This window comes from Ornithodoros turicata, chromosome 1, assembly GCF_037126465.1.
Source record: "Ornithodoros turicata isolate Travis chromosome 1, ASM3712646v1, whole genome shotgun sequence".
Lineage (NCBI taxonomy): Eukaryota > Metazoa > Arthropoda > Arachnida > Ixodida > Argasidae > Ornithodoros > Ornithodoros turicata.
The window spans coordinates 228,583,623-228,596,746 of NC_088201.1; the positions used below are offsets into that span (position 1 = coordinate 228,583,623).

Consider the following 13,124-nt stretch of genomic DNA (forward strand, 5'->3'; position numbering starts at 1 on the left):
AATTTCTTGTCAGTTTCGCAAAGGTTCGCAAAGGTTTGGAGCTGAATTTAGCGGATTTTTTGGTGGGGCCTTGGATGACAGGTAAGCGAAGAAAGTCGTCCCAAAACCAGAGCCCACTAGGGTTCTGGCTTCGTGGTAAACTAAGTTTGTGCATTTAACATTTATATGTTAACAGTTTTGCGTCGTTCTCCTTACGTGCTTTGTTTTTCTTACCGACTGTCTGTTTACTGTGCGAAGGTGTACGTATAAGAATGCTAGGTGGTGCCGTGGTAGGCGCAGGTATAAGTTTCTGTTGCTAGAAAAGTACAAACCGAAGGAAAGTTAACTGATTTATCGAACATACCGTACATGAGGCCATATTGTCAGATATCATTAAGCCTAATTAAGCCTTGAGTGGCGTACGTTGGACTGTTTACGTTTCCGGGCAGGTCACGCCAGCGCAAGCGCAGTGAAGTCGTACTTTTGCGAACTTCGAACTTTTTCTGAGAAAAGTTCGAAAGTTTCGAACTTTTGCGAACTCGAACCTTGCGGGGTTGGTGACATCACAAGTTCTGATGCTTCAACAACGACGCAGTAAGACGTGTAGCTCTTGAGTTACAGGCTGCAAAGCTATGGTTCCGAGTTCGCGTGTATACTTTTGTTCCAGCCTAACAACTGTTTCGGACATGTTCGTTCCAGTAACGTTCATTGTTAGGGTCACTGCGTCACATTTCAAACGCCCAGGTTAGTTGCCTACGGGTTAACCTTAAGCAGGATCTTCAAATGCGTTCTTTCAAGTTCACAGCCACTTTTTGCAAACTGGTTCCCTGCTGCAGTTTTGGAGGACAGAACAGTGTCGCCACACCAACCGATTTGTGTGGAGACCTGCAGCGGCAACACATCGGCAACAGCTACAGATCTACAGGTTATGAAGGTTTGTCGACGATTTGTTGCTGTTGTCAAACGAAGAGTCCATCATTTCTGACTGTGAACGTGTTATCAGGTCTGTCGCTCCCGAACTAGATTTTACTGTTGAGTACCCCATGAATGGAGAGCTACAGTTTTTGGATGTACGACTTTTGTTCAGCCCTTATCTTTGCTGGAACTATGGCAAAGTAGTTCCTAAACCTATTCTGTCTGCTAGTAGCTGCCACTCAAAAACTGTCAAGTCATGGCCAGGTTACTGTCAAATGCTGTGAAGAAGTCTTGTGTTCACCAGTTACATTCTTCTCTGTGGCACCAACTGTCTCGGTTGAGGGACGCGGGCTACTCCCATTGTATGATTTTCATGGTCTAATGACACTTGGAAACAAGCTTTTTTTCCGTTTCCTTAAAAGAAAATAATGTTACTGGTCATTGTGTCGTAATTCCGTATCTTCGTAAAATTTCTCATAACCTGCTTTTTGTTGCGAAGAAATTTGATATGAACCTTGTATTTAGAAATGATTTTCGTTTAGATTCGTTGACACCTTTTGAAAAAGTTGAAACTTCGTGTAAAACCCACAGAACTGTGTATGTGAACTGTCGTTCTAATATTGTATATCGGATACCTCTGGAATGTGTTTTTTGTTATATCGGCCAAAGTAAACGCTGCGGGAACTGATCGCTTGGGGGAGCATGCCCTCAAAATAAAAAATAACGATTGTTCTTCCGAATTGGTAAAACACCTACAAGTCTGTAGAGGTTGTGCGCCCAGATGGCATGAAACCTTTGTAATGACCAATGAAAGTGACCTCAACAAAACGCTTAAGAAGGAAACACTGTCCATTATCTCCGCTGGAACTGTGTCAGCAAGCCTTCCCTGACCTTCCCGTTGGTTTTGGGGACGTTCTTACGTTCTCCTCACCCTTCATTCTCACCCACTTGAACCCTTATATGTTTGTGCTGTTAAGTAAACTTTCAGCTGTGTTTGAGACCTTGTCTGTGTTTGTCGTCTCTTTGTCCCCTAGTCTCGGGTTTTTAAGTTATGGAAACCTACATATTTCTTGAGTCAGTGGTGAAGCAATATCCTCAGCATGGCCAACAGAAAATACACGAATATACAGAACAAGCAGTCAAGTTGTTGGATATTCGTTTGTAGCGGGCCGTGGACAATGACGAAGATGGCCACGCGCATGGAGCACCTGCTTGAGTTGCACCTGCGCGGCCATGGAGATAGGCCACCGTCATCGCCTCTCTGTGGCATACCGTCATGGTCGGTCGGGACTCATGCAGAGGAAGACTATCGTCCTCTACACGTTAAAAAAATGTGACGAATGTGTGTGTTTGTAATTTCACACCGTGTTAGGAGAATTCACTGCAGGCAAAGTAACCCTGTTTATTCTCTCCCAGATGTAAAACAGAGGAGAGAGAAAAAAAAAAGTCGAGGTCGTACCAAGTGGCTTAGAGAAAAATAAAGAGCCTTTCAAAACCTTTCAAAAATAAACGCGTATGTACACCCCTTTTAAAAATATATCTCCCAGAATGTACGCTTAAAAATAAACGCACAAAAATAATCCCCCGAAATACGCCGAAATATCCCCGTTTAAATAAAAACGCTAACGAATCCACGGTTAAGAATATTAACACGTTTCAGAATCCACCCAAATCCACCTTACAATTGCCAGAGTCATGTGGTATGGCCAAAATCAAGGTGAACTGCAAGCAAGGGGGTTAAACTAACCTCACAGGACCAAACTAGACTAAACTATCCCAAACTAACCGAAACCAAACAAAACTAACCTAACATACCCTGACCTAACCCGGGGCTAATTCCAATGAATCCGCCTCCGTGCTAGATGGTAAGGGGATTTTGAAACAGTTTATTTTTAATGGTGGATTATTAAACGGTGATCTCTAAGCGGGGATAGTAAGCGGTTTATTTTAGGAGATATATTTTTAACCGTGTATTTTTTAAGCGGTTTATTCTTGAATGTTTTATTCGTAAGCGGTTTATTCTTAATGGTGGATATCGGGGACCCCCCCGTACCGGGTGGCTTAGAGAGAAATAAAGAGCCCGTCTTGCGCTCTGGCACATTGTTGTTATGTGAGATTCGTACACAAATGACTACGATGTAGCTGATGTAAATAAGAGCAAGTGGCCAAGTATTGGTGGGAAAAAAGACGGAATCTTTGAGGCGAGGGAATGAATTTCAGTGCGGAATATGCTGGTTCCGCACTGACTTGCGGTTCGGGAACGCATCGTGCCTACTTGGGACAATGTACGTGGAATTCTTCTGCACCGATCAACGTCGAAATGGTCTGCACCGAACAGTCAATACCGTGTCTAGGATTCGCAGAGGCCCAACCCCTCACAACTCACAAACTCACTTATCCTGCGTACTGCGGTTGGTGCGCTGGTTTTATGTGTCATTAAACTGTTCGTTGGAGGTAGCGCCTGTCCCGTCTTCTCTTCTTCCGTAGTGTCTTTTTCGCGCTTTGTTTTTTATCTTCATGTCTAGTCACCAACGTGCTCAACAGCGAGTCCTCTTGAAACTCACTTATCGACTACGCGATACCGTCGACCCGCAGAAAAGATGCCTCACGCGCGTTCATCAGCAACACTCCTGTGGCCTGCCTCCTTTCTGGAATTTCTTACCTATAAGCACCGATGAATGTCATGGACTGCGCGCTTGAGCTCTTGCAGCACGGGCTCTCGAGTCCAAGTAGTACAACCCTCGTTAATATGACCCCCGATAATCCGCCGTACGCGTTTTACGACCATACTCCTGAGGAACAATATGGTGAAACCTCTGCAAATCTCCCCCGTTAATTCCGCATTATGACCAAAATTTCACGAATGACCATGGTCATAATAACGGGGGTTCACTGTAGTCATTGTAGTTTCACTTTTTTTACGGTGTCTGTTGCCGTTCAGGAACTAAATATAACTTTTTTTTTCGATTTCCAGTTCCGGTTTTCAGTTCACACCATAACCCTGTGGGTAAGTCCGTCGGACGTGGGGTACACTTCGTCGCCGTCGCTCCACAGTTGACGTCATTCGTAAACCCAGAGCCTTATATTCGCCTCTCTAACTACCTATAGAGGCGCTCGCGTCGTCCTCAAGATGGCGCAGAAAAGAATGATTGCCGATGAACAAATCGCCCTGGTTCATGCCTTCTTCCACGAGACACGTTTAAAAAATTGTCCAAATAACATAACTCGCGCGTGGTTTCCTGCTGTCTTCGTTGTTTTCGTTCACGCCGCTCCTTTGATAGTATCTTTTTCCTCTTCCTCTTGCCAACATTGAATATTCTTCTGCGCAGTGGTTTTGCACCGCGAAATTGAGCAGTTCTGTTGCTGTCTGTAAGCCGGGACACTCCATCGCACATGAAGGGAAGTTGCGGCAGTTTCGGGTCAGCCCGAAATCTACCTGTCGTCTGCTGTTGCTATCATTCATTGAGTGCTTCTGCTGGGGTCCGCTAGGTGGCGAGCAGCCTGCTGGAGAGGCGAATACAGAGAGTAATGTGACCTTTCGATCTTTTGCCGCTTCGCGGACGAAGCCTATTTTGACGTCAAAGTCGCTCTTGCGCCGCCCAAAGAGCCTTAATCCATGCGTAATCAGTGTATCAGCCAGCAGGTAGGCGTCATTTTGATCCAGTGCGCCGGCTGGTCAACAGGTACTTTTGTCGCGCTCAATGTAATCTACCAGAATGACCGGCTTATGGTCGGCGACCGGTTGTCGACTGGACAACAATATAGAGCACGGAAATGGAAGTCGTGCGGCAGCGACGCCGCATGACGCAGTTCAAGTTAGGCTCTTCCTAATGACCGAACTCTCTTCATAAACAACTCTGAGCAAATTAAACACAGAGCGCCGCATAGCGAGCAAAATTTTGGGAAATTTGGCCTGGTCAGCTTTGCACATTAATGCTGCCTTTGTCAGTTCAGATAAGTCGACAGTGTCAAGATACAATAAGTTCGATAAAGGCTAGGTGCAGGACAAATTTTGTAATGAATGCGCCTGAGCAACGGGCAGAAGACACAGAAGACGCAAGTCTTCTGGCCATTGTTCAGTGACCATCATGATGAGTGTCGCAATGCATAGCACGGTAAACACACACAGATTTTACGAACTATAAGGATTGCTGGAATTGCGAGAGACGTTATATTTCATCACTTCACTGATCAGTTCACTGATCCAGACTCCTCAGGTCACTGGATCACTCATCAGTTATATTTCGCCGCTTGCATTGACAATGTACCTGGCTACGGCGGTGATCATGACTCCGGGAAAATACGTCGTATGTGCAGAAACTATCTCATTAGTTTTTTTTTAACTTCATGTAAGCGGCACGAAGCAAATGTGGCTATGAGCGGCGCACAGACGTGGGCAGATGGAGAGAGGACTTCGATTAACTTTGATTACTAAAGTATTCATTCAGAAGCGTGGAATTCGAGCAGGGCCACGGCGTATAGCGGGGCACCTACTCCCAGACATTCGACAGAATTGGCCCTGGGTAGGACGCGATAAGCGCGATCGACGGCGAACTCGAGCACTCCTCTGATGGACCGGGTCTTCCTGTTTCACTTCGTAATGCCAGCTTTTCCGCGACTTGATATGTTGGTACTTGAGAGGTTAAAGCAAACTGCCAGCAGACAACGGGCAGCCCGAGCCAGCGATGGGGGAAGATCGTCGTCTTATTATCGCCAGCGGCGTTGCCCGCCAAGAGGTGCACTTCAGAGGCGAGGAATTCGAGCCCTGCTACGACATAAACCCGGGCACCTGCTCCCAGACATTCTGCAAAATTGGCCTTGGGTAGGACGCGATAATTACGACCGAGGGCGAACTCGTGCACTCATCTGATGGACCGGGTCTTCCTGTTTCACTTCGTAATGCCAGCTTTTCCGCGACTTGATATGTTGGTACTTGAGAGGTTAAAGCAAACTGCCAGCAGACAACGGGCAGCCCGAGCCAGCGATGGGGGAAGATCGTCGTCTTATTATCGCCAGCGGCGTTGCCCGCCAAGAGGTGCACTTCAGAGGCGAGGAATTCGAGCCCTGCTACGACATAAACCCGGGCACCTGCTCCCAGACATTCTGCAAAATTGGCCTTGGGTAGGACGCGATAATTACGACCGAGGGCGAACTCGTGCACTCATCTGATGGACCGGGTCTTCCTGTTTCACTTCGTAATGCCAGCTTTTCCGCGACTTGATATGTTGGTACTTGAGAGGTTAAAGCAAACTGCCAGCAGACAACGGGCAGCCCGAGCCAGCGATGGGGGAAGATCGTCGTCTTATTATCGCCAGCGGCGTTGCCCGCCAAGAGGTGCACTTCAGAGGCGAGGAATTCGAGCCCTGCTACGACATAAACCCGGGCACCTGCTCCCAGACATTCTGCAAAATTGGCCTTGGGTAGGACGCGATAATTACGACCGAGGGCGAACTCGTGCACTCATCTGATGGACCGGGTCTTCCTGTTTCACTTCGTAATGCCAGCTTTTCCGCGACTTGATATGTTGGTACTTGAGAGGTTACAGCAAACTGCCAGCAGACAACGGGCAGCCCGAGCCAGCGATGGGGGAAGATCGTCGTCTTATTATCGCCAGCGGCGTTGCCCGCCAAGAGGTGCACTTCAGAGGCGAGGAATTCGAGCCCTGCTACGACATAAACCCGGGCACCTGCTCCCAGACATTCTGCAAAATTGGCCTTGGGTAGGACGCGATAATTACGACCGAGGGCGAACTCGTGCACTCATCTGATGGACCGGGTCTTCCTGTTTCACTTCGTAATGCCAGCTTCTCCGCGACTTGATATGTTGGTACTAGAGAGGTTAAAGCAAACTGGCAGCAGACGAATGCCAGCCCGAGGCGGGGATGGGGCATGGTCCGCGTCTTATTATCGCCAGCGGCGTTGCCCGCCAAGAGGTGCACTTCAGAGGCGAGGAATTCGAGCCCTGCTACGACGTAAACCCGGGCACTTGCTCCCAGACGTTCTGCAAAATTGGCCTTGGGTAGGGCGCGATAATTACGACCGAGGGCGAACTCGTGCACTCATCTGATGGACCGGGTCTGTGGGATGACCAGATGAGTTTTCTATTCAGGTCGAGTGCAGATAAAGTAGCCCCACATTTATGCACATATAGCGTTCCCTGCTTCGCTGCGCACGAACTTCCCGTGGCGCGGGATGACGCATTTATTCGGTACAAACGCTCAAAAAATCGTTCACGGCACAGTTGCGTCTAGCTACCGCTAGGCATACCACATCGCGTTTTGTTTCTGTGTAGGTGGCACCTCAAGCGGTAGGGCGATGTGTGTGTAGCGTAGTGTGCTACACTGCCATGTCCCATTGGAAATACACGGAGTGAAGTTCCCTTTGCTAAAGATTTTATTGCGCGGAGATTGGTTACCACGATTTTTTTTTCTCGATCTTCACCGCATAAATGCACCGTCCTGCGCAGCTGGAAGTTCGTGTGGTATGCAGGTATCGCGCGCGCTATGTGCGAAAATGTGGGGCTACTTTATCTGCACCCACCCTGTATATGCGCACGTTTTCTTGGTTTGACGATAGGTGTGCCAGCGTCGGAGTGAACCGCGATGTTTAAAATTCGAGTTTACGAAAACTACGAGGTGTTGAAGCATGCACTTTCGTATGTGAAGTTGCCTTCGTGTAATTCATCTTTAGCCACTGCGGAAAGGTCCCTCCAGCTTCTGGTAAGAGACCCTTTAAGCTTTGGGCGCGAAAACCACGGAGCATTTCATTGTTTCAAGGGGAGCAGTGGGCGATGGATGTGCTGTCGTTGCTCTCTGAGACGTGTTCCCTATACAGTCAAAGATATCACTATCGAGGACCCAGCTGGCTGAGGCTGAGTTTCAATACCTCGCGCCCGCGAAGCCGCCTGACTAGGCAGCTGAGTAGACCCCTTTGCTTGTCACTATTGGAACAGGCTTGCCTAGCCGAGGCGCCTGTGGCGCCATCTTGTTGCTCACGCAAGAAATGCGTACGGCGCAAGCGCAGCGGGACTCTAATGCGCTAAGTTTGTAGGACATCGTGCATAAACTGTCACCTTCACAACTAAACATGTGTTGCAACTCTCTACGCAGTTTTAAAAAAACATACCACTATGTGCAACTTTACATTTAAAGCCAGCAGAAACAGCGGGTACGCTGGTACCGTCAACGCGCGTCTCCATCCCTGCTGTCGGATGGTCAGGCGTATAACTAGACTGCATCGATGCGCACTAGGCGGTAGCCGACTGAATAGCGGACTTGGCGAGATTTGGAACGAGACTTAACATGGCGGCACTTCCGGTTAGACCCGCTAGGCAGTCGACTAACCGGGATATTGGAACGCAGCCTGAGTGCTGTGGTCTGTAGCTAACAACCGTGTGTTGGTTCTGTACAGCTGTACTTCGACGAATACACGCGCTTGAATGATTGCCCTGCTTCGTCCTCATTTCGCCTTTCAGTGTTTTTTCGGTGTCCAATGAGGTTGGGCCCTGTGTACCGGCAGGTGAACCTTTTGGAAAGCGCAATTCTGCGCATTGGGAGCCACAGTCGAACTAAGTCGCCTTCGTGGAACTGGACATCGTTGATGGGACGCACCTGTGCACTGCTTGAAGTCCCTGTGTGCGGAACCGTGCGAGATGGCAACAAACTTCCATAACCGAAAAAAAAAGAAGAAAAAGAAAACTACGAGATGTGTTCAAGTCAAACCGGGACTTTCTCTCTCCTGAGTGTACAAATGGCTCGCGCTACTTCTTTTTCGTCATTTTCACACGCGACAGGCCTCCGCGTTCACCACGTGGTGGTCCAAAGTTTGTGCAAAACGGAAGACACGTGCTGGACAAGGTGGCCGACAACGAGGTGAGCGCGCACACCGAACAGCGAACTGTCATGAAGTTTCTTGTGAATGAAGTCGTAAAGTCACCTAAAATTCAAAGAAGATCTCAGGCTCAGTGGCCACGATACACTTAGCCGCAGCAAAGCGTTTGAGTGGTGCAAACGGTTTCGAGATGGCCGTACATCAGTGCAGGACGATCCCGGCCCTGCCAGCTCAGATGCCAGTGTCAGAGTTCCTGAGAACATCCAACTTGTGGAGCGCTTGATCCTCTAAGCGCCTGGTTTCTGGGACAAGGCTGGCGTTGTTCATGTTGATTTTCCGCCCAGTGGTACCACCATCAATAGTGCATATTACTGCAAGGTTCTCAGGGATGTGCATAAGGCGCTGAAGCAAAAGCAGCCGGGCCTCATCACACAAGGAGTCATCCTTCTACAGGAGAATGCACGCCCTCATACCGCTCATCTCACGACACGCACCTTACAGGAACCTGGCTGGGAGTTGCTGCCACATCCCCCTTACAGTCCAGACCTCGTCCCCAGCGATTTCCATCTCTTCGACCACTGAAGGCGTTCCTTGGGGGCCGTCACTTCAGCTGCGACGACGAGGTCAAGAATGCGGTCCGATCATGGCTGCTACGCACCGGTAAGGATTTCTACGCTGCTGGCATCCAAGGCCTTGTGAAATGCTTCGTCAGACGTGTTCCTCACAACATCGAACATGTGGAGCGCTTGATCCTCAAGGACTGACGGATAACATGTCTCGAACGGGCTCGAAAGATGGACGGACTTCCGTGGGACCAGAGCGTGCTTGCTACTCTGCCTGCTCACACTGTACCCTACTAAAATTAAATAATAGTTGATTATGTGATGTTGCTGGTGGTGACCGGCTTACCGTTGATGGCCGCACTGCGTTCGCAAATATTGCTAAGATCGATCGCAAGGAGCGCTGAGTCCTATAGTTCTCGGGTAGTCCGGCAATAGTCTCGGGTAGTAGAAAAAGTCTATAATAATAATAATTGGGGGTTTACGTCGCGAGACAATTGAGATCATGAGCGACGCCACAGCGGTCGGCCTGTGGATTGTTTTTGCCCACCTGAGGGTTCTTTGACGTGCGATGAAAGCTCATCACACGGCACCCCGTATTTAACGTCCCTCGCGGAAGACGGCGTGTCTAAGCAACTTGTACCCTGCCACCAAGTTGTTGGCATCTTAGGCCGGGTTCGAACGCGCGATCTCGGGATCAGAAGGCGAACACGCTACCGACTCAGCCACCGAGGCCAGAAAAAGACTATAGTCAGCGATTATGTGAAATCGTTAAGGGATCACATCTTCAACATGTGGTCCCCTTCCAAATCCTGGCTTTTAATCTACACGTAATATAGGACAAGGTGAATGCACTACTTCAAAATTTTATTTCACTTTTATTCTGTTCACTGCAAACATTTTTCGTTATACCATTGCAGTGGTTTTAAATGTTCAGCTTTTGAGTCCAGAAATGGAACTGCCAGCTTTTCTGTCCGGGGCCTTTTGTCAATACCGTCTTTTGTCAGGAGATGCGATTCTTGGATACGCATTTGCCGACAACGCAGATTCTTTCCTGCAAGATAATTTTAGTGCAAAAGGTTGCTCATGTTGACACAGCGTATTCCGTAATGTCTAAAAATGGAGGGTTCATCTTTCCTCGCAACCGCACTACGGTCATGTATCTTCCTCCCACACACTAAGAAAAAAAAAGAGTACTCTTACTCCTTTTGGGGACTAAATGCATTGCCACAAAAGTAGTCCCTTTCGGGAGTAAATGCACGGGAGCAAATGAGTCTCGCAGAGTAGAGACTGCATTGCATTTCAAGCGCTGTTGGGAAAGTACCAGGTACATAGTTCGTGTACATGCATGACAATACTTTAAAGCAAATCTTCAATCGTGATATATCGAGTGATATAAAATCTTTCGCGATACATAGCGCACAATTTGCGAAGAAAGTTGCGCTGTTTTTTACTCTGTGTGGCTGGAAAGTTGCTACGCTGGCTGAGTTATACAGCCTTACGCCGTTCAAATTGACCAAGGGCACATATTTACCTAGACTGTCACATTCGGGAGACCATTCGCGAAGTTCAGTGACAATTTGCAGTCCTTGGGAGTAAATGTCGGGACTAAATGTCACGGTTATGGGACTAAAATGGGGAGTAATTGCAGACTAGGGAAGTAGAAGCTGCACTTACTCCCCGTTTTACTCTCTTTTTTTTCTTTCTTAGACTGCAACTAAGAAAGGCTGCAATAGTAATGTTTACATTGTTACGCATGAAACCGCGTCGTATTTAGACTGTGCAGCCCGACACCGGCACACATGCCCCTGATGTGAGCCCTGTCTCTCAGCCCAGCCTCTCAGTCTCTCCGATCCCTTGCTTTTATCCTCTTGCTAATCCACGCTAAGCCACGTTCGTGCATTGTTACGTTTGTACTATCGAGAGCCTCAGCGAAATCCACGAAGAAAGACTGGGCTAACAAAAAGGAGCTTGTGTGTGCGCGTGCTCGTGGTCTTTGGCCACTTCTTCGTTGACCGTCCCGGCCTTTCCTAGTTCGCTGGGGCGTTTCTCTGCTATTATATCTTTTATTCTTCTCGTTCTCGACGGACGTGTCATAGCGGATTCCAAGCCTGGGCGAAAACGCTACCACTGCAAACCTCGACGAGGTTCGCTAGAACTGGTGGCAGCGTTGGGTACGAAGACAACGTCGTCCTTGGAACGTCAGTCTAAGCCCAACGCCAACGTGGACCTAGGATCGCCAACCTGGTCCTCGAATCTTTAACGTGGACCTGGGTTAGAGAACTGACGTGGTCCTGAAAAATCTCTGAAAACATGCAAGTCCTCGTGCTTCTTGCAGCGTTGCTGGAGCCTTCATCCACTTGAGGCTTGCGGCGGGATGGATTCTGTTCTTCGGTCGTCGACTGGGTGAGCGGTTTGGCCGCTTCCGGGCTGGATAACTACGTAATTGTTAGGTGTTCGAAATTGGTAGCAAGTCTGCACCAACGTGTCGTATTATGCCTATAGGTCTTGGAGAGACCACGTGTTCCTTCATGCCTAGATTTGGAACAGATTCTGCTTAGCCTTAATCATGGGTTAAAAAGCACTTGTTGGAAGCTGGCAGCAAAGACAAGGAGAAGCTGAGCTTAAACGAGGTTTTTTAAAAGCCTTTATTTTTATTCCGTGTTTGCGCCGCGAAGCAACCGTGGCTATGAAGCGCGTACAGATGTGAACAGAGGGAGAGAGGATAGCAGGAAGGAGTGGAGGACAGGAAGGATTAGTATGCGTTCGCCTCACGCAATGTATCCTCTCTGAACAAAGCAAGTCATACAGCAAACTTTGTCTAGGGCTGTAACCAGCGGAAACTAAAACGCAAGATCGCGAAACAGAGGTCCTAAAGCAGTCACCACCACGAGAGGTGGTTACCTCCTTCTATGCAACTGAAGGATATCAACTTCGGCACTTCTATAGTTCCCGGAATTTCGGGAACGAAAACTGCAGACATACCCGAGTTCGGATTTCCAACAGCAGTTCCCCAGAGCGCGCAGAATATAACGAGACAGCTGTTCATTTTCTGGAAGGCTGTTTTCGTGTTCCGCTCGATAGCTTCACGCTCAATACCAAGACATGGCGTACCCTGACATAATATAACGCTTCAGTAACAATAGAGCACAACAGATTTAAGCAAACACCAGATATGCCACAGGTTAACACGTTTCAATTTCTTTCAGGCAATGCAACAATGGTGTAAAGTTCAGGCTAATTTGTACGATATAACTGCAAGAACTTTTCTTTGAACTTTAAAGCGCAAATCAGTGTTTAATTAACGAGCATATTGAAATGAAAGGCTTCATACTCACAATATGACCTGTCTGCGTTGCACCGTTTTCTTCCAGGAATGGAACAATGCTTGGCATTAACACGTACTCTGTGTGTTCTGGTGCTTCAACAACAACGCTGTAACACGTGTAGCTCTTGAGTTACTGGCTGCAAAATTACGCCTTCGAGTTCGCGTGTTTACTTTTGTTGCAGCCTAACAACTATTTCGGACACTATTTTGCGGACCGGTCCGTGATGCAGTTTCGGAGGAGAGAACAGCGTCGCCACATCTACCGATTTCTGTGGAGATCTACAGATTCTAGGCAGCAGCTACATCGCTCCTTCAGGTCATTAACATATGTGGCATTCAAGTCACTCCGACGGTCCCTTCCTCGTACTCCCGGAACGTCGACAGAATCGTGGGTGCTCACAAGCATTATCCTGAGGACGAGATACGCGCTTGCCTCGCCTCTGCTGGCGTCACCGCTGTCCACCGTCAGTACGTGGCTCGCCGTTTTGACGATAGCACAACAACGAAAATTGC

The 13,124-nt window shown here is 48.3% G+C and overlaps 1 protein-coding gene across 2 annotated transcripts in view; it reads right to left on the bottom strand.

Moving 5' to 3' along the window:
- Positions 1 to 12,356, bottom strand: part of LOC135379070 (uncharacterized) — a 70,431-nt gene extending 58,075 nt beyond the window's left edge. For both annotated transcript variants that reach the window (XM_064612323.1, XM_064612324.1), the window contains exon 1: positions 12,269 to 12,356. In XM_064612323.1, the coding sequence (XP_064468393.1) occupies positions 12,269 to 12,332 (64 nt within the window). In that variant the 5' untranslated portion in view covers positions 12,333 to 12,356. The remainder of the gene's footprint in view (positions 1 to 12,268) is intronic.
- Positions 12,357 to 13,124: the final 768 nt, after the last annotated feature.